The sequence below is a fragment of the Silurus meridionalis genome, chromosome 17 (assembly GCF_014805685.1).
Source record: "Silurus meridionalis isolate SWU-2019-XX chromosome 17, ASM1480568v1, whole genome shotgun sequence".
NCBI classification, from domain to species: domain Eukaryota; kingdom Metazoa; phylum Chordata; class Actinopteri; order Siluriformes; family Siluridae; genus Silurus; species Silurus meridionalis.
In genome coordinates, this window is record NC_060900.1 from 4,325,041 (window position 1) to 4,347,432 (window position 22,392).

The following is a 22,392-nucleotide window of genomic DNA, read 5'->3' on the forward strand; positions in this document are numbered from 1 at the left end:
CCAAGATGGGCATCATTGCGTTTTTGTCGACAAACACCTGTCACTAACAAGCGTGTGACTATCAGCATTTCTTTTACCACACTTTCTTTTTTTTAATCTGGTCTGTTGACTTTGCTTTGCCTCATAATACGTCCAGCTGGAGAGCTACCTTTTCATTTTTAGCGTGAGGACATTCTCCGGATGCTATGAGAGGCAGAAAAGCTCTCGTCTGTGGCAAGAGAAAGAAGGGAAAAGCCACACGCTCTCAGCAGCACAAACAATCAGGCCCATAACGCCTCTCCCAAAACAATGTGGCCACGGGGCTACGATTTGCATGCTGATTTTCATACTTCGCTTTAGTGACTAACTGCTCGCTTTCTCCCTCTGCTCCCAGCATAACAAAGTAATGGGGATATCAGGGGGAGTATTGGCTGGGATCTTACTCTCACTTTGTTTTTTAAATAGAACATTAGAATGAGTTGGCTCAGAGTGAGATACTATTAGTGATAGGTTTCTGTGTATTTGGGACTTCTACAGTAACTTTTTCTAGTCAAGTTAATTTCCTTTTAAATTTCAGTGGGGTTTTCCATTACGTTCCACTGGTCAGATGCTAATTGAGAGATTTTAAATTCATCTGCATTATGCCACGTTTATGTAGAGTTTCTCATGTTTATCTTGTTGCTTTCCTTTACAGGGTTTTCTCCAGGTTTTCCAGTTTCCACCAGGTTTTCACCGATTGTTCCGAGCATGGCTGTGGGGATTGTGTTAATTCAATGACAGAGCATTAGTGAGGTCAGGTTCTGTGCAGGAGACTTGAGTTCTTCCACTCCAACCTCTTCATGGAGCTTGATTGTGCACATGGGAATTGTCACGCTCGTACAGGTTTTGGCGTTTTAGTTCCAGTGAATGGAAATAGTAAGGCTGTAGCAAACAAATATATTGTATACAGCTGTACACTTTGAACAACAGGGAAACAGTTTGGGGAAGAAACTCATAAGGACATCATGGTCTGGTACATATTTTTTTTCTTAATGAATGTGTTTCAGGAAAAAATAACTGCTTGAAATGCCATAACTCCCCAAAATCCCCCAATTGAACCACATGATTTCTAGCTTGAGATTTATAAAGAAATCTATAGTAAGTGGATTTTTCAAAATCAGATATTTGTTTCTGGAAACTAGTTATATAACTAGTATTATATAATAATTAGTCATTTCCTTCAGGAGATACCAGTTAAATTATATTCAAGACACTTTCTATGATTTCATCATTTGGAAAAGATATCATAATTCCGAACAGTGCTAGAACAGATTCCAGATTCTCTGTCACACACCATTTGCATATTTCAATTGCAATACAAAACATTCGGCTCAAAAACGGTTATCTTTTACTGCCTAGCGCTTCAGATTAACCTAAATGGTATCAATTTTCATTCAATCATCATGATACATGCAGCTTTTAGGCAATATTTTAGACTTATGTCAATGAAGAGCAGTACATAGTTTGAGTACTGTTTTTCTTATTGAATAATGAAATACTGATTTATGTCACATAAGAAGCAGAAAAAAAGGAAACCGAAACAAAACATCAACCCTTCACATAACAAAGAAAACGTAACTTGGCCATCAAAAACAAACAGAAGACAATCAGGTGAGGCTTCAGTACATGTGCTAACTAAGGGTGTGGAAAGGAGTGTTGGACAGAAAATGTTTGAAGATTATCACAGATTTACATTCATTTACATTTATGGGATTTGACAGACTCTCTTATCCATAGCAATTCATAATTACCACATGTAATGCAGGTGAGCAGGTTAGGGCTGAGGGCCTTGCTCAAGGGCCCTGCAGTGGCAGCTTCTTGTTGCTGGTACTTGAACATTCCGATCTGTATTCACACATTGATACAAAAAAAAAAAAGTGCAAATGGCCTGGATTGTCATGACTTCCACCTTCACCATGTCTTTCAAATATATCTTAACATTACTGTATGCACATATTGTATATGTAATGTCATATCAGGGGCGCCATTCCACAATCAGCACAAAAACAGATCTTGACCTGGACTCAGACGACTAAAAGCTGCTCTGTATTCCCAACACAAGGGATAATTTGTGGGATTATAGTCCTACAAGCTTGGGCAGGCTCAGTAATATCCTATCTTCCTAACAGCTCTGGGTGTGGGCTGCTGCCCCCGAGTTTAGAAGCAGGAAAATGATAGAGGGGGACTTTATACCATAGCTGCGGGTAGATGCTTTTTAAAACAGGGAGGGCTTGCAGAACTGAAAAAGCTTGAGGTATGCTCTTAGACAACGGCTTTCATATCCTCAGTGGACAACAAAACGAATCGGAGCATCAAGTGAACTTTGTCGTACATATGAAAGTCAGGCGAATTCATTTATTAATCATTGTGGGGGTGTAAAAAAAATAAACTGCAGCTAAGGAGAACGAATGTTATAAACATTATCGGAGGGTGTGTTTCAAGTTTTGTGTCAACAACGATTTTTGGCCTTGTGTTTCTATTATAAATATTTGTGAGACGAGCTTAACCCACTTCATGTCCATTCATTATCCAGAAACTATTCATTCACCTCTCGTTTTAGCGGTTGTGCTCCATGAAGAGCTTTAATTATGATCCGCACTTTGAAAAATAGCAGCGAATCCTTTGTCTCAGTAAGAAGCAAGAAAAAATGCAGAGAAAAATAATTATGCATGAAATTTTTCAAAAGTTCCTAAGAACATTTTCTGAGTTGATGATGGTGATCATGACGTAATACTTTGTAGTCATGTATGGTTCTAGTCTACTAATATGTTTTCCAACTTCATGATCGAACTTCAAGGTGTTGATGTTATCACATGCTAAACTGGAAAAAATTTGAGCTGTTGGGTGCAGATTTAGATCAGACTGCTCTGGGCTGAAAACGCCCTTTCGGCTTCACTCTGCTAATTACTCCCAGACTATTGTATGGCATTTCACAAACAACAAGCTAACTACTTCAAGACGTGGGCAAGGCCAGAGACATCATGAGCTAAGTTAGTGGCAGATTGTTTCCAAAAGACAGATTTGTTTTAGTAGTTTTCTGTGTGTGCATTTGTGTGTGAGTGGATTTTTTTCCCTTTTTTTTGTTGAGAAAGACAATGTTTTACTTCAGTAGGATCCCCAAATCACCATTATTATACGAGTATAACATGACAGTTTTTCCAGCCTTTGTTTAGATAATTAAGTGTGTGTGTGTGTGTGTGTGTGTGTGTGTGTGTGTGTGTGTGTGTGTGTGTGTGTGTGTGTGTGTGAGAGTGTGTGTGTGTGTGTGTGTGTGTGTGTGTGTGTGTGTGTGTGTATCTTATTAAGTGATTGTATAATAGATATAAATTTTGAACTCATATATCAAATATACTTAACAATTATTTCCACCTTCTGGGAGAACATTTGTGATTATAAAGTATATAAACAAGAGTATACAATAATTCAGTTGGACTCAAAATTGCTCTTATTACCATTTAATTTAGTTATTAGAGATATTAGAGAAAAGTGTATTCTGATTATTTGCTTATATTATATTTACCAATATATAAAAAATATTTGTACAATAAAATTTGTTCATTGGAGACATTTATAATATTTAACATCATAATATATATATATATATATATATATATATATATATATATATATATATATATATATATATATATATATATAAACCTTTATGTCTAAATAAATGTAAATTTCTCACATTTTTCTATATTGAGTATGTTTTTTCTGCCATGGGAAAGGCTTCAGGACAGGTAAAGTAGTGGCTTGGTAACATAAAAAGTGCTTTTTTTTTGGTCTTATTAACTTCAAGAGGGAAAAAAAGGAGGCTGTTGATAGATAGGAAATCCTGTTGATAGATGTTATAATGTACATAATAACAGGAACTAACTTGTTTTGTCACATCATTAAACATAACTATAAATTATAATCACTGGAAGATTACTATAAGAGATCTAACATTCTATGCGTTGTACTTTTAAGGAAAACAAGACTTCAGCAGCTTTCTGCTTTGTATATAGGGTCCTTCTACTATCTTTTGTTTACCATGTAGACTCTTTTCTGTAATTGTGTTGAAAGTGGATGAAACAACCATTAGTAGTTCAGCTCTCTTAAAAAGAAGAAAAAGAAATTAAAAGCCTGGATTAGCAAACCTAGGAGATCCCGAAAGATCCCCAAATTCTTGTTTGTAGAAGTGAACCCAGACAGGCACGAGTGTTTTTGTCTCAGAATGACTATAATTAGTGGTTTCCTAGATTAAATTCGGTGTATCGTGTTGAGAAAAGCTGAGATTTATACTGCCATTAGAAGCGAGAACACAATGAGATGCATTAAGAGTGATGTCTCGTTCCCACGCAAAGTTAATATTACAACTTGTCATTAGTGTGAGCTATTGATTTTAACAGTTACATCCTGACTAACAAAGAAATCAACATATTACAGAGGTTTGTGAAATAAATGTGGTTTTTTTCTCAGGTACAAATGTGATATTTTATAGATATCCAAAGTAAAACTTAAGACACCAAGGAAAAAGACCTTGCTGTCAATTACACCTTAATGTTAGTTATTGTGGGCAAGTCAGGACAATGTTTTTGCTAGAAAACAAGAACTGTGTACTAACACATTAACCTAAACATCTCTGACACATTATCTAGCAAGGAAGTAACAAAAAATAATCTAGCAAAGGTCCTCTGAGGCATTATTTATCTTGAGGTAAAAAATCTAGGTAAAGTTTTAATCTATAAAACATAATCTAGCTACAGTCTTAATCTCTGGGAGATTAGCTAGCATGAAGCCAGCATTAGCTAGCATGAAGCAACAACGATTACAATTTACCTAATCTCCAAAACATAATCTATCATGATAACTGAAAATTATCTAGCCATGGCCTTAATCTTTAAAGAAATTATCTAGCATGAGATAACTATGAAAATCACCTAGCAAGTTTTTAATCTCTGAGACATTATCTAGCATGAGATACATCAGAATAATCTTGCTATGTTTATAATCTCTGAAATATTTAGAAAGATAGTAACTTTAAAACTAATCTAGATAAAGTATAATCTATGATATATTACCTAGCAAGACAGTGACTCTGAAAATAATCTAGCTAAAATCCCTACCTCTAAAACATTAAGAAGCATTATATATTTTTAGTTATCTCTTTCTATCATATGTGTCATAGATTAGGGCCTTTCTCAGACATGAGATCAAAATAGAATGCATGCTAATGCTATAGCTTTTTTGCAATAGTTTCTAAACTGATTAGAAAGAATACTCGATTTAGCTAATAGCATGCTAATTTGTATACTAGCCCTTTTGTTTTTATTTATCTTAGATATTAAAGAAAACTACATAATGACATGAGTTGGGTGAAGTGCATCGGAATTCTGATTATGCTAGCTAGCTTTCAAAAGATTAGGGACATTGCTTTATCGTATATGTTTTTGCTGTCTCTTGGGTTTTTTTAACAACACTTACAGTAAGCTAGCACACCTAGATAAAAGACACAAAGAATGTCAGCAAGCAATAAATCTAACCACACCTATAGGCTTTAAAGTCTGCAACGCTAGCTAGCATTTATAATAATACAGACTAGCATGCACAGGAATAGATTGCTGTCAGGATGTGAACGATTTGGAAAGAAATATGCAACGTACCTATGAAATACTGTCTCTGTGTGTGTGTGTCTCTGTGTGTGAGTGTGTGAGTGTGTGTGTGTGTGTGTGTGTGTGTATTTTCCAGTTCCAGAGAGTATTTGTGAATGTTATGCAAGTGTGCAAAAGACTGACAGTGTTTTCTGCTTGGGTTTATTTTTATTTATTCAATGAATCAGATGACACATTAACACGCACAAAAAAAAAAGCAAATGCAGTCCATTACACCACACAAAACACACATGCAGCAGCACCTGTGTTTCTTTCAACACCATTTACTAAAGCTTGGCTTTGTCTTTTCATTTCCCTCTTTCTTCTTTCTCTCTGTTTTTGTCAGTTTGACAACAATGTGAGGTTTTCCATTCGTAATCCTTTCTCATGCCAAACGCAGTCATCTTTCTTTTATTGATGTCTGAACCCAAGAATGTAGGCGAGGCTCATCAAAACCTGTATGTGCCCCACAGTATTATTATCTACATGCTAAGAGGCCACTAGCATATCAATTCGTGTTCGTCTCGTTCCCTCGTTCTTGTCTTTCCTTTTCATGTTCTTCCATTTTCTGTCCTTTTTTTTCTTTTCAGAGTCCTATGAGGGCTATTTTTGGTTAATATACTACAGTGTGTGAAGGCATGTCACTCAGGTGCATTCCTGTCATGTCTGAACAGGTTTGAAGAGCACATTATATTTATACGGTGCCGTGCATAGGCCCCAAGTTTCAATGGTGCTTTCAACACGCCCACGTCAACAGGCCCACATGACTCGGAAGCTAGCTGTCTTACCTGCATCACCCCGTGGGGATGCTTTTACAGAGGTACAGAGTGTGAAGAGGACAAATCTTTGTTTAAAAAAATCCCTAGTGTTTGAAAATATCTGTTTATTCAGCGAGGTGAGTACATTTGTAAACTAATATCATGTTTTAAGGAGGTACAGGGAAATCACCGGATTTCTGTCTGTGTTTATGTGTCTTTGTGGGTTTCTTCCACGTTCTTAGGTTTCCTCCAGTATCCTGCTGGTAGAACAGCGCTTGAGGATAAATAAGTCAGCGGGAATTATTTGAGATGAACCAAACCTGCTGCAGCAACCCATGCAGATGCTTTTACATAGGTTTTACAGAGCAGATGTAAAAAAAAAAAAAATAATAATAATAATAATAATAATAATAATAATAATTTTATATGCACCATGTCTTGTACAATGGCAAGTCAACATTGACTCACTGGGGTCACTCATTAGGAGCAATTTGTCTCTAAATAAGAGTTTTTAGGGGGTGCAGGAAAATCACTGGGATTTTATTCTGTCTATGTGGCTTTCCTCCAGGCTCACGGGTTCCCTCCAGAATCATGCTGGTAGTTGAATCATCTAAAACAGCCTTACATATAAGTAGGGGGGTAGTGAAGATAAGTAAATCCAGTCATTTCCTACATCTTTAGGACCTCTCTTTTAGAAAAAGGAAAAAATAAATCCCACCAGGGTATCCACTAAGCTGTGTTAGATCACATAATCACAAAATAATAACTTCTTTCTACAATGAATCCGTAAGAGCTCATGACTGAAGGTTTGTCAAATATAAACCTAAAGCATTTTTTCCACCAAACAGTAACAGGGAACCAACCAGACCCATGATTGTCATATAGCTCTGTTTTCGTTCCCTCACTGTCGATAACTAATGACAGGCAAAGGTAGTAAAATATTACTTGAAATTCAAAAAAGCTACTTTCAAATAACTAAACGAGGCATATCTCATTTGACATGAAAATATGAGTGCTGCTGCTCTACAACCTCCCCCCTCTCTCCCTGATAGTGAACCACAAGACACAGTGAATCTGTTCAATGCCAGAGTGCATACACTCAACCCAATAATCAATCTTTAGAGATAACTAAAAAAAACTTTCACTTAATCATGCAATCACCTGACAAAACCTAAATACAGACAATTACAAAATGGTTCGGCCTGCCACTTGTGTGTTTTAGTTAGATTTACAATTAAAATGCTATCTAGGAAATGATGTCCATCAATTTCGGTACCTGTTTGTACCTCCACCTATTAGAACACTGAAATCCTGTTGTACTGAATTACCTTTATTTTATTTTTTATATACATCTTTTGTCTGTTCAGAAACATTGCACGTCTCATAAATCATCAGGATGACAAAAGACCTTAAATCAGAAAGTGATTTAATTATTTCTCCTTCTCTTTCCCTCTCTTCCTTCTCTACCTATCTTACCTTCCAGCACCAGTGAACCGGTGGCTGTGGAATAGCATTACGTAATGCAGGATGGCTCTTGTGCTGATGTCTTGGCTCTTTGAAGGGCGGCTTCTGGAGTGCTCACTTACCAAATTAAGCTTGCATCAAAGAAAAGACCAAAGTAAAAGAGAGAGTAACAAGCCAGATGAGCAGATATCCACATTAAAGGGCTTGTAAATGTGAAATAGTGCATGTGTATTAGGTTGTAGCACCCCAGTTGTTCATATTGATATTATTGGCGGTATAACTGTGTCACTTTGTTATTATATTATACTGTTGAAATCGCAGATCCAATTGGTCAGCAGTTGAAGATTGTTTATATAGTAACAGAATATTCACGCCAGACATCCAATAAAAATTTATAAAATGTAACTTGTAACTTGAAAATATAGTAAGTGGAGACATGGCCTAGCCTACCCAGGAGTCTACCGCTACTGTTTTAATCCACACTGAAATGTCATGAACAAAATGTAAGACGATTCGACCCGCGTCATTTCTGCCTGCTGTTTGCCAAACCCATTATTCCCATGACTTGTAAGTTGGGGACTATATATGAAACCCACTTAGAGATCGGCCCCAGTGATGCAGTGCACCAAATATCAGTTAGACTGTTTTTTGTAGAAACATTGATTTCTACCTGGTTTCTCATGAACAATCACATAAACTTGCCTGGAACATTGGTCAGCCAGTCTTCCACAACATTAAACGTAATCCAAATCGGACAAAAATTAAACTGTGTCATTCTAATGGGGGTGTGTTGTAAGAGGAATAAATACCCCAGGATATGTGTGTGTGCTCTTTAAAAAAAACAATCCACTTGTAGGTGGAGGGAGGCATCATACTCTCCTGTTGATTATGGTTGATTATTTTCTTTTTATAGCATGCCCTCGAGTGTGTTATTGCATAGTGGGTTGTACTTAATCTTCTTCAGTTTGCAACATACTGTATAATGCACTGCTTCACTGTCTGCCCTGTGACCACTGATTATATTACTCTGGAGTACTATCACTTACTTGGTCTCTTGTGTTTAGATAGAGTGACTCTCCATCTTTATGTGTGGGTGGATGTGTTTTAGTTTTGGCACCCTCGGTTTCTTCCTACAGCTATCTTGTAATTACCTTTACTGAAAACTTCATTAGCCAGTTATATAAAAGTGAAGATGTAATTAAATAAACATTATAAGTAGACCTGCAAGTGCACATATGTATGCCCCTAAAATAAAAGCCATAAAGACCCAGTCAATGCAACATCTGCTGTAAGTTACGATTTAGTTGAAAAACAGCCGAACAATGGATTTCCTGGGCCTGTCACATAAAATGCTTTTCCATTTTCAGAAAATACAAACTAGATGGTTACTATGGCTCAAGCTCCCTACTCTGTGTGATCTGGCAGTGGTATTAGTGCTGAGCTAGCTCTGGCACCGGTAAATATCCTGTCCCGTTCGTGAGCCTGACCAACAAACCTGGCTCTGTGCTCCGTCTTCTTTTGCTCCGGCTACCAGTGACCGCAGTCACGTCCCAAAAAAGGGATTTCGGGGCCGTCTCCAAAACCAAACCGTCTGTTTTCTGAGAGCTTTGGTGAAGCTGAGGTTCATTATGAAGGAAGTGGATTGTGGAAAGTTTTCCTGTTTTTCCAAATAAATCGTATTTAACCCTACAGAATTTGCATTCCTGCGTCTGTGGTATTTTTCTGTCTGTGTTGCTGTGGTGGTGGTTGATCTCAATGACTTTGCTTTAAATAAAAGTGTCTTTCGAAAGAGCTCATGGGATTGATTTCTCCATTCTTAACATAGCAAAGGATCGCTCTTGTAACAGCCCGATTGTCTTTTGGGATGAGAAATTATAGCTGACAGAAACTAGGGAATGTGTTGGAGATGCGTTTACATTCAGCTGTCAGTTTATAATACTATATTGGCAAGGCTGATAAACAGTTTTGTATCAGTCTAGTAATGAATAAATTGCCAATTCAGCATGTTTTAGGCATTTCTCAGACAGAGATGAGAAACAGATACCTCTGGTAGAAGCATTTTAAGAAAGTTTTAGAAAGAAGCAGAAAAAAATGGTCAAGCGTAAAGAATTGAGTGAGTTGACAAGGGCCAAATTGTGACGGCTAGACGACACAGAGGTCAGAGAATCTCCAAAACTGTAGCTCTGTTTGAATAACTTGAACAAGCCCCATCCCACAAGGATTGATTTCCATGTCAACCTGTGTAAATAAATTGCAGTTCAGACATTAAATTTTGTCAAACAACAACAAAATAAGACCATAGCAGCAGTTCAGAGAAATGCGGTTTGAATGTTGTGCAAATTTGATTGATTTTAGTAAGCAGGACATTTTTTATTTTTATGGACATTGCACATAAAAAACCTTTTCACATTTTGAAAAAAAAAGAGTAGCACCTCTTTTACCTCAAGCGCTTACTTTTTACAAAAGATTCAATAAGTGAGACCAACTTTGATGGAGATTGATTACATTTGTTTTTTTTTTACAAAGTAAAAGGAACTCATTTTGCACGATGGCAGCACTTTCCTTTTTACGGATGGAAATCTCATAATCAAGAAAACAGACAAAGCCTTCTTGTGGCAAACTGCAATCCATTTTTTTGTTCCTAATCCAGAATCTTCCAGAAAGAAAGAAAGGAAAAAAAAAAAACCTGGCTCTGTTCCTGGATGACAAGGAAACCTTCGTTCCTGGATCTTTTAACTGGGGCTGCTTTTAAAGCAAGCTGCCAGAGCTATTTACCACTTCAAAGAGCAAGATACGCTCTCATTTAAACACACACACACACACACACACACACACACACACACACGCAAAAAAATTATAATAAGCAGGCCCCTTTTCCCTTTTTAGTTCTCTCCTTACTTTACTTCAGACGTACATGGGGTTTTTATTAGTGACTTTCTGGCAAAATCTGTGCAGCAGAAATTCTCTCCAAGTGCCGTTCCTCGCATCAGGCACGCGGCCATATTTCTGCTCTAATGCTGCTGGTGCCATCTGAAACGAATCAGCTAGGCCGCTGTTGCATATTAAGCTGCAGGGATATGATGGCATATAGGCAGGAAGGCGCACACACAAACACACGCACACACATATGCACACACACGCACACACTTAGACTCAGACAGGAAGCAATGCCTGGTGCCTGCATTTCCCATGACCCACCTGTAATGCGATTAACTAGGAAGACATCTGTGTTCGGCTCGTCGTCAAGTTAAAGCGCTGCAGAACGAACAGCTCATGGGATACAAGGGTTTTACCAAACGCAGAACACTGACTTCTTTTTTTTCCCTTCAGCCTCTCGTGTACAAATCTACACTCATCCAAAAGCGCACTCCAAATACTCTTCCCCACCCTGGGTATTGCGTAGCGTCAGCTGCAATAAGCTCCAGATGGAAGCTGGATTTACTCCAGGCAATGCAGTCGATGTGGTGAAGAAAGATCCACACACATACTCTCTCTCTCACACAAACACACACACACATATTCTCTGTTAACACAAACGAGAGCAGGATGCACTGTTAGTATAATTATACCCTATGAGACAGGAATTCTGAATCAATGTAAACTTTGCAAAGGGAAGTGTATTCATATTTCATCTGTCCAGGACTGATGTGTTTGACGTTAGAAAGAAATAGCAATAAACCACAACCTCCTCTTCTGCGGCTTCAAATCACCTCCTCTGATTTCCGGTTGTGAGCTGAAAGCACGAGTGTTAAACCTGTTGATTTTGTCACCTATAATGGAACAGGTAAGCTGAACATCCGCCCTGCGCCACAACCCTGGAAACCGTATAGTGTAATGTCCTGAACTGCGGTCAGCTCTTGGGGGAAAACCTCATCCAGAAATGGTAGTGCTGCAAAAAAAGGAGATCTTTCATGAAAATTCAGAGCATTCAGAAAAATATATTATGGCACCAGACCTTCTTTGTATCAGTAAGGGGTGTGCTGTAAAGTCAAATAATCATTGGCATGGATGTGAAGTGTAATGTGATGCGAATGACTGTTACTGATTATTTTTATTTATGTATTTTTGCACTACATTGTGTTCTTATATTCACTCCCGGGTATAATTTTTACAGTTCACAGTACTGTATAACCAAGTATACAGTAGGTTTACTGGTCGGCACTGTCTTGGTTTTGTGTCTTGTCTTGTGTTGTCTCTCTGTACTGTTTTTTTGTCTGCACTGTTTGCACCAGGTTGCACTTGATGCACTTTATGTAGCTTGTGTTGTGTTGTTGCTTTATGTTATTGTTTAGTGTAGCACCACGGTTCTGGAGGAACGTTGTCTCGTTTTTACTGTGTACTGTGTACCACTGTGTATAGTAGAAATGACAATAAAAGCCTCTTGACATTGTGGGGAGTGGAAGCTTAGCATTTAAAAGGTATTGGACTTTGGATCCGAAGTTCAATTCCCAGCCACACAAAGCTGCCACCCCCGGGCCCCTGGGCCCCTGAGCAAGGCCCTTAACCCCAAAGCTGCTCATTTGTATGAATGAGATAAAATGTAAGTCACTCTGGATTAAAGCGTCTGACAAATGTTGTAAATGTAAATATAAATGTACACACTCTAAACATCCAAACATTCAGCTGAGATACTTTGCCATACCTTTTGTATAACTTACCAAAGGTGTTGTTTACTAGTTAGAGAATTCTATTCTATTCTCTTTACTTCTGACAGCTACTTGGCCCTGAATAAACAAAATGCATCATAAACAGTTACAGATTATCTTCACCATGTTAACATTTATAGTTTTTCTGTCATTTCAAGTATCTACCATAAGTGCTAATGTATTACTATGGAATTAATAACATTATAGAATGTGCAAACATTACAGAATAAAAAGAATCATCATCTTCTGACCAGTCAGATGCAAGCATTCAAATGTTTTGTGGTAGAATTGTTTTACTGGTTGGTATGTTTCAAGTCTTCTTGAGGCTATATGATGCGTTTTTTATTCTCAGGAGAATGTGACCGGTCAGAGGGAGGAAAAAAAATAATTATATACATACCCTGAATGTCCAAATATAACACGTAAACTATAATCTGAGGTAACATTTGTAATCAGGTCTGCAAGTGTTGCCATATTTATTCCGGACGCGTCCGGTGAGGCAGACTTATACAGGGTGAGCAGTGTGTGTGTGTGTGTGTGTGTGGTGAGCGCTGATGCTTACTTTGGGTAAAAGCCAGAGGTGAAAAAATAGCTCCTGTGGTGTGGTGTGAAGCAAGGAAGAGTGGCGCGATGTTTTTGTCTCTTTAATAGCACCACAATTTTCTTTTTTACCACTTTGCCGGATTTTAATGCGACAACTATTCAAAAATAGCAGCACAATAATGCGGAGTAGGAAGAACAAAGTGAGGGTGAAGCAAATAAACTCTTTCCACTCAATCTTTATTGGCTATTCGTGTTCTTTCGCCAATAAAGTCACGACTGGAGTTTTAAGAGATCTTTTGTACTTTCAGTTCTTTGGTCTTGGAGTCATTGTAATGTGCAAACACGTCATGTGTCGAGTCTGAGATGATTTTCTGCTAGTTCTGCTAGTTCTAAATTTGTGGATAGCACTTAAATTGATTCACATTGGGGCTTTTCGACACTTGTACGCAACAAGTAAAGTGCATAACCTGCTGTTTCCCATGGGAAAGTAGTGGCTTCCCAGAATCAGCCCAGTATGCTGTTCCTGCAAAAACAATTAGCTGAATGACCGGTGGGGTGTTCGTCTCTGCCAGAAGTGTGTACTACTAAGGGACTTAACAGACTACAGGCCTTGCTATTGCACAACACACACACACACAATGAAAATCAACAGAGGACATGACAGGACTGTAGAAGTATCGGCTTAGAAAAATTGGCTCTGTTTTATCCAACCATTTCTTGAATTGCTGTAATATTTGTGTGGCTGTCTAGCAGATTCGTTGCAGACCTACTTTAAATTCGAGGTCTGTTCACGGTCCGAACTACTTTCTGCTTTTCCTCACTTTCGTTCGGTGTTGCGAGAAGATGCAAGAGGGCCAAAACTACTCATTTATTCTCAACAACTACTGCTTCCATGGTGGTCTTGGTGGATCTAAAGCCTATCCTGGCAACAAAGAGTGCTAGGTGGAGACAGGTGGGTGGTGGTTTGACCAATCTACAGTAGTATCTACCAGCATGTTTTCGGATGTTGGAAGAAAACCTGAGATCCCAAAGGAAACCCAAATGGACAGTGAAAAAACAAGTGATAATCCACAGGATCAATCAGGGTCTAGGTCAGCTTTCAGGACTCTGGGGCTGTCAAGACATTGGTCAAATGCTACCTCACTAGCTGATTGTTTAACAGCATGGGGTGTTAGAGTAACATGTAAGCAGCATAACCCTGTACAGTTTCAGCACTACAAGAGTAACCGCTCTCTGCACACGTTGCTGTGATACCTTATTCAGAGACAGGTTACTGCAAGTCAGCCTGTGCTGGGGGCTGATAGGGCTTTCATAGAAATTCTTCACAAACCAGTGCATAAACCAGAATGACACCTGTATAGAACTTATCAACAAGACCTCAGTATGCTGCGCAAGTCCCTTTTCCTTTGCAGGACTTTAAGAAGGTATTTGAGCAGTCTCTAAACAGGATTTCTAAAGCAATGTACATCTGGACCATGTTCTTTGGTGACAGGAATTCTTGAATGTTGTTACTACTGACAAAGACACTGAGGGTATAATTGGCAATACGGTAGTGTAGGGGGTACAAGGGTCTGTTCTTGGAGTCCGGTTGCTATTCAAGAGTGCGTGTGGGGGCTCGTGTTCTCCTTTCTGCTGTCCTGGGATCCAGTGCACTCCCAGATTTACCATGACCAGAATATTGAGTTTCCTACACACGAATAAAGCAGTGTACTTTTCAAAAACGCATTCTATATGAGGTCGTATCAAAAAGTTTCAAGAGTAATTTTGTGACACGCCAAAAGACGACAGCACAAGGCTGCTTGCACAGGCACAGGGAGCACCGAGCAAGTCAGTTTGCCAAAAGACATGTACATTGGGAGCTGTGCAACTGGTGCTAATCTGAACAAGTCTGCTATTCTGACCACGTATGCATCCTGTCACCGAGCTCTCCTCAGTTTCTCGCGGGTTTCTCGCCCGGTTCCCGAAGATGAAGTTCCAGCTCAAAGGTCTCCGTTTTGATCCAGCACGAAACGAAGAATTGATTCCAGGACACATTCCAGAAGTTGCAGGAACGCTGGGGACTATTTTGAAGGTGATAGTGTGTTAATGTAGACAAATAAAGTGCTTTCTTGTAAACAGAAGTCTCGAGACTTTTTGATACCACTTCATATAATGAAACTGCAAATGCAATGTTCACAAATAAGCATTGCATTTTAACTCACCATGCTGATACTAGGCCCGTTTCTACTTTATATTCATGGTCTGCCTTCTCACAAGTTCACCGAATTCATTGTCGTGCTCTGTTGAGTTGTTTAGAGTTCTGCGTGCTGACCTGTGCTCAATGCGTAAACATAATGCACCCTCTGTCAAAATCGATGACGTAACAAGATAGACGGGTTAAAGGGGAAGGCAATGTCTTTGAATGGCTGCTTTTAGAAACTCAATGAGTTGGAGAAAATAGATCGAACTAAAACGGAGAGATCCATGGATGAAAACAATCTTAACCAATCTAAATTTGATTTATTTACCGCAATCTGATACCTGAGCAGTCTTTGCAGAATCCTGCATTATTTCCTTTAAATGCACGACAGGGTTTAGAAATTGCAGTTTCAATAATGTCATAATGTACAAAATGTGTGCAGAGAACAGAAATGCGCTTTACTTTTTTATTTGGATGGATCTATTAACATTGTGAGTCTTTTCCACTTGATCACAGTGATGGTTCAGATGATTCATGAGGCAGAACAGAAAAACTGAACAAAAAAGCCACGGTGTGGTCACTGATGCCATCTGCTGGCAGCTCGAACATTGTGACATTGTATTGACTTGTAATCGAGTCACATCCTGTCTGGGTTTAACACCCATCATAATCATATGAACATTTCAGCTGCTGTGAAACATAATTCACATGAGACCTTCTTCCTGTTTATGAATAGAATAGAGGATGGGGATGTGACTGCAGTTTAGGATGCGGCTATTGATGAGGGTGAAGATGGAGTAAGGATCCTGTCAGTACGTGGAAAGGGAAGGAAAAAGCAGATGATTCAATGAGAACAAATTTAGCATGGTGTTGAATTGGAAATGAAGATGAGGATGTTGGTGAGAATAAGGCTGTGTGGATGATGAAGATGAAGATGTTGGTAAGAATGAGGCTGTGTGGATGATGAAGATGAAGATGAGGATGTTGGTGAGAATGAGGCTGTGTGGATGATGAAGATGAGAATGTTGGTAATAATGAGGTTGTGTGGGTGATGAAGATGAAGATGTTGGTGAGAATGAGGCTGTGTGGATGATGAAGATGAAGACGAGGATATTGGTAAGAATGAGGATGTGTGGATGACGAAGATGAAGACGAGGATGTTGGTGAAAATAGGGCTGTGTGGATGATGAAGATGAGGGTGTTGGTGAGAATGAGGCTGTGTGGATGATGAAGATGAAGATGGTGGGAATGAGGCTGTGTGGCTGATGAAGATGAAGATGGTGGGAATGAGGCTGTGTGGATGATGAAGATGAAGACGAGGATATTGGTAAGAATGAGGATGTGTGGATGGCGAAGATGAAGATGTTGGTGAGAATGAGGCTGTGTGGATGATGAAGATGAAGATGGTGGGAATGAGGCTGTGTGGATGATGAAGATGAAAATGTTGGTGGGAATTAGGCTGTGTGGATGATGAAGATGAAGACGAGGATATTGGTAAGAATGAGGATGTGTGGATGACGAAGATGAGGGTGTTGGTGAGAATGAGGCTGTGTGGATGATGAAGAGGGGGATGAGAAAATAAATGGCAATGAGGGTATAGACGAGTTTGGGGGTGTTAATGAAAATAAATAAGGGTTGACGAAATCTGAAATGTCCTGAGATTCATGACTCCTTTGGGGAACTTTGATGAAGATCATTCAGGAGGATTCAGTAACTCTAAGAAGGTCTTGTGGTCTGGACTGAGATCTAGAGGTAAGCGGGATTTTTTGTCCTTTATGGTTCTCAGGATGGGAGAACTGCTCACTAGCAATGTACACGTTTCCAGATGTCCTTGCTCAGCAGCCTGTGCACAAGTCACGCACAAACACACACACACAAAAATATTTTAACCACCTGTACATTATACATCAGCATAACCTTTAGTGGAAACATCTGCTTATATATCAGTTCAATGAATCCTACCATAGTCATCGCTAATGTTCTACCTTATGCAGAGGTGTTGAGCCATCGTCATCGGTCAATCGGGGATCAGCTCTGTGCTCCAGCAGCAGTTTGATGATGCTGATGTGGCCACAGTAGGCGGCTCTGTGGAGAGCGGTGGCGCCACCGTGTGTCTGAGAATTGGCACAGGCACCATAATCCAGAAGAAGCTCACACACCTGCTGGTGAGCTGCTCGACTGGCGTAGTGCTGCAACACAAATCAGATGCCCTCATGCCACACAAGTGTTCAAGGTGGACTAGTTCTTATTTCATATCATTTCACATAATCCCCAGTCTGAACCAGGGTTGCAAAAGTGAGGAAAATGTCTGGTAAATTTCTTGGAACATTCTAGGTTTTGGAGGAATGCCCAGTGCATGTGAATGATGAATGTGCAGGGTAGAAAATTCAACTGAAAATGTATTAAATCTGGTTGTTTTAACCAAAATGATCCGGCATGATTTTTATTATTTCAACCACATTTTACACTATTGGTTCCCTGTTCTAGGCTAACCAGCAATAATTCCCATATATATTCCCATGGGAAGTTTCCAGTCCTGAAAATTTCATTTGCAACCCTAATCTAAATATCAACTAAACACGGAATAATGTGTTTCCTAATGTGGAATGAGATGAAGCCAAGAAAAGCATCCATTAATAGCATCTTGGATTTACTGCATAATAAGCGGGGAGATACAAAATAAAGATAATGCTGACCAAAGCGGTGTATCCAGCCTGGTCCTTCGTGTTTGGATCGGTTCCTTTTTTTAAAAAGGCCCTGACCCGTTCCAAATTACCATCCAATGCTGCTGACCATATGCCTGTAAAAAAAGAGTGCACGTCAATGTGTGGTGATGTAGCAAACCAGAACGTAGTGTAAACACCACGAGAGGATTCAAATCACCTCTTTCGAAGTCCATCTCATCTAGAGTTTGATGGACGCTCGGGGTCGAGTGGTGAGCGCTGCAGGTGCACTGACTTCCATGGGAGTCCATGCTGAAATCTGGTTAAAGCTCTGGGTTCGTTAAGGACCATGTGGGGGATGAAGGGATTCAGTTATGATACATACAGAATATGAATAAAACGTGTTTTCTTTTTCTTGTGGTTATTTTTGCTTTCGCTTTGCAAATGTACACAAAGTTGTGTAAAATTTACATCACTATAGTCAAAAAGGGGTCAAAGGGGGCGTGGTCTATGTGTGCCAGCTGTCAATCGCGAGGCCACGCCCCATTTAGCCACTCCCCCTCCAGGCAAGTAGGAAGTAAATACAGTAATAAAGTTGGTAAGACAGACATTTTTGTCTAGAAACGGGAAGAAAATGATTCAGTTACCTCTCATATACAAAAGTATAATTTAGTCACCGCGCCCAATATTTATATATTTATTTATTTACGCTAGCGAGAACTAGCTAGTCGACTTGACCCGCACGTGCACAAGCTCCAGCAGTCGTTAGCATGGCTCCCGGTTCACTTCAGCAGCGGTTTTGTGCCTAATTACTATTAACTAAACCCATTTATAAATCTGGAAATCAGTCAGAATTATTCTTAATTCTGCTGCCAGGAGCTTATATTTATAAAAAAAAATATGGGCTAAAATTTACATTCGGAAAAAAAAAAACGTCCATGTGTTGACGCAAGTCAAGGAAGGGGTTCAATCCAGTTGATTGGATGCGCCCTTCGTCAGTGCACTACTTAGGGAGAAATCTAGGCGGTTGTGCGGACTTGGTAGTGCACTAGATATGATGTATCGAAGGCGTTTGGAATAGAGCCTCGGTCATAGTAGAAATCATGGCTGGTTTGTATAACGCGTGTAAGGCAAAGTAAAAGTTTTCATCATATCAATATAATATTATAATATTTTAGTACGTATATATATACACCCACTATTAAAAAAAGTATTGGGGCACTTTTTCTGCCATATGTGGTTCTTCACCAAACTGTTACCACAATGTTGGAGGCACACAATTTCTATTAAACGTTGTTGGATGCAGTATAATAAAATTTTGCATTCACTTGAACTTGGAAGCCCAAACCTGTTCCAGCATGGCAATGTTCCTGTGCACAAAGCCAGCTCCATGAAGATATTTACATAGTTTGGAGAGGAAGTTCTTGAGTGGATTGCTATAGTGCTCTGATATCATGAATGGGAACACTGACATGCCTGGCTTCCTCACCTACATCAGTACCTTAATGCTGAAAGCAGGATGAAGCTTCTGGATGAAGCTTCTAAGCAAGTTTGAGGGGGAAAATTAGGAAATAATGATCATTTGCCTCTTTTAGGTTTTGTAGCTTTCACAGTGTGACCAGAGGTTCCAAGATGGGCATACCTTTCAAGATTCTTGTCCATCACTTACTGAAGAACTTTTTAGAACTTTATGCTTTTTATTAGGGATTATTAGGGGATTTCTGGCAAAATCTGAGCAACAGAAAGTCTCTGGAAACACCAGGTTTAAAACAGCAGAGTAGGTAATGGAAATAGGGATGAGGATGGAGATAGGGTTGAAGATGAGGATATGGATGGATCGATCATAGGGACGAGGAAATTATGATCTGTAGTAAAACAGCACTCTGGCCTGTGATATTACTTAATAATGACACATTTTATTAACATGTAAATAACGACATGCTACAAAAAAATTGGATGCGTTACAGGAAAAACAAACACACAAAATAAAGGCGAAGCATTTCATTGAAGATCTTGATCAGTTTTCGCGATTCGTCTTACTGTCCAGTTTCTCTCTCAGCGACTCTGCTCTAGAAGAAGTGACAAAAGTTACACATGAAGACATTGAAATTCATTTGTTTGCTTCTAAACAGAAAGAAAACGCACCAACAGATCTTTCAGTCTGTAGAGTTTATTCCAAGGTGAAACGTCTACATAATCGCATGCGTAGCTGGAGACCTTTGGCATTTCTTGCACAGTCTGAAGAAACATCAGATGCAAATTTATTAGGAATCAATCGTATGGGGTCGATTATTCAGCTTAGCACAACATTGTAATTAAGTTCAGTGGATGTTACCTCTTGCATGGTTGCACGCTTTCCTCCTGGATTGAGGCCATGAGACCAGTGCTGAGAGCTCACCTGCAGCATCACCACACACACCACCATCCACCAGAGTGCTCGCTTTACACACATCCTACAGTCAGGAATGCAATACATTATATTGAGATCATAACATTTTGACCACCTGCCTAACATAGTCCCCCTTTTGCTCCAAAACAGTCCTGACCTGTCAAGCACTAACGTCTTCAGCAGTTTGAGTTACAGGAGCTCATCTGTCCAGACTTCGCTCCCCTCTTGCATCAATAAACCTCGGCCAAGCATGACTTTGTCACCAGTTCACCACTGTTCCTTTCTTGGACCACTTTTGATAGATACTGACCACTGCAGACCGCCAAAAAAAGCTGCAGTATTGGAGATGCTCCGACCCAGTCGTCTAGACGTCACAATTTGGTGCTTGTCAAACTCACCCAAATCCTTACGCTCGCCCATTTTTCCTGCCTCTAACACGTCAAATTTGAGGACAAAATGTTCACTTGCTGTCTAATTTATCCCACCCACTAACAGGTGCCATGATGAAGAGATAATCAGTGTTATTCACTTTACTACTCATAATGTTATGGCTGGTCGGTGTATTGTGATCAGGGCCGGCTCTAGACATTTGGCGGCCATAGGCAAAATTTATATTGGAGGTCCCCCGGCTGGTCCCCCGGCTGGACTTCCCTCAACCTTTCAAAATAAATAAGCACTTGGAACAAATATAATTTCTAATCTTTTTATTTATGCAAATCCTGTTATCAGTACTTTTATATACTTACTTGAATGTGCACATATTAAACTTGAACTGAAAAAAAAGAAAAAATCTGAAAGGTCACCCAGGCCATCAGCTCTTCTTCTTCTTCTTTTTATTCCTTGGCTATGGCCACCAATCTGCAATTGCTGTTTCGTTTTACAAACGTGATGACATGATGACAGCTCACACGTGCTTTCGTTGCACACCAGTTTAGATTTTTAGCATCCGGAGGGTAGAGACCCACGGTGATATTAACTGGTTCCACTTCAGGTGAGTGACAGGTATTTTATATCCAATTGACAAAGTCCCAAGTCTTACGCTGCCCCTCGTGATTGGTTAACTAGTGTATAGTTTTGGTATGGTTATGGAGACCTCCCTAGTCCAAGCCTGATGCCATAGACAATTGTCTGCTCTGCTTATAGCTTGTGCTATCACTGATTAGGATCTGTTACAGCGTTCCATCTACAGAACCGCTTTATCTTACACAGGTTGTGGTGGATATGGAGGACATCCTGGGTACACTGTCCGTGAAGCAAGACTTACACTCATCCATACATCGCCGATGTACCTGCTGGCAGGTTACTAGGAGGAAACGAGAGGAAGCCAATACGGACAAAGGGGGAACATGTAAACCTCGTAACATAGAGTAATCCGAGTTCAGGACCGAACCAGGTATGCTGGAGAGACATTCTCACAAACATTCTCTCATTCTCGCTTTCGATCTCTGTATTCACACTTATTCAATTCTCATTTTTGTTCTTCGTTTTCTCCTTTTTGTCTCTCTCAATCCTCTCTTTGCTTTTGTCTTACTCTCTCTGTCTTAATTTCCATCTTTCTCTTGCTCTTTCACTGTTTAATTACCTTGGGTTACGTCCAGGTAACAGCGCACTGACAAGCCGTTCCATTACACACACCACTTGCCTACTTCCTCTGAAAGTCTTTTTCTTCCATGCTCACTGATAACCAAACACCAGTCTGAAAATATGAACAAAAGTTGAGGTCTTTCACAACGTACCTACCTCGATCAGACGCTCTACAGACTGTTCTTCTGCTCTTCACAATGATGTCTACAAATCTGATGCATTTGCTTTCAGCAGCAGGGCACTTATAACACTCCAGCTTCTCCCTCTCCTCTCACACACACACACTTTACACACCTAGGTCTGAACCTGAACAGCAGGAGACTAAGAGCAGAACTAAATGTTACTCAGACACTCCCCTGCTGAGCATCTTTACCACTTACCATTAATCTGTTAAATCGAAAAATGTCTTCCGCTTGTATTAGGTATTTAAATGGAAAGAAACGAAAGGAGGTTAAGAGCGCTCTAAGAAGGGATAAGTTAAGCTAAAGATTAAAATATTGGCACACTGATGT

General features: G+C 39.5%; 2 protein-coding genes across 4 annotated transcripts; both read right to left on the reverse strand.

Annotated features, from left to right (window-relative positions):
• Positions 1-15,696: 15,696 nt before the first annotated feature.
• Positions 15,697-18,860, reverse strand: ankrd39 (ankyrin repeat domain 39). 2 transcript variants are annotated; one of them, XM_046871375.1, is made up of 5 exons: positions 18,556-18,860; positions 18,128-18,246; positions 17,941-18,044; positions 17,230-17,433; positions 15,697-17,087 (listed from the first exon to the last, which is right to left on the reverse strand). In XM_046871375.1, the coding sequence occupies exons 2-5, from the start codon at positions 18,216-18,218 to the stop codon at positions 16,938-16,940; spliced, it is 549 nt and encodes a 182-aa protein (XP_046727331.1). In that variant the 5' UTR covers positions 18,219-18,246; positions 18,556-18,860; the 3' UTR covers positions 15,697-16,937. The 2 variants fall into 2 exon arrangements, with proteins under 2 accessions (XP_046727331.1, XP_046727330.1); XM_046871374.1 differs by having other exon boundaries at positions 18,128-18,238; positions 18,555-18,860.
• A 943-nt stretch (positions 18,861-19,803) lies between these two features.
• LOC124400249 (progonadoliberin-1-like) lies at positions 19,804-22,145 on the reverse strand. 2 transcript variants are annotated; one of them, XM_046871947.1, is made up of 4 exons: positions 22,037-22,145; positions 20,243-20,360; positions 20,053-20,145; positions 19,804-19,976 (listed from the first exon to the last, which is right to left on the reverse strand). In XM_046871947.1, exons 2-4 carry the CDS (start codon positions 20,357-20,359, stop codon positions 19,944-19,946), a joined length of 243 nt encoding a protein of 80 aa, XP_046727903.1. In that variant the 5' UTR covers position 20,360; positions 22,037-22,145; the 3' UTR covers positions 19,804-19,943. The 2 variants fall into 2 exon arrangements, with proteins under 2 accessions (XP_046727903.1, XP_046727902.1); XM_046871946.1 differs by having other exon boundaries at positions 22,033-22,069.
• Between the last annotated feature and the right edge of the window lie 247 nt (positions 22,146-22,392).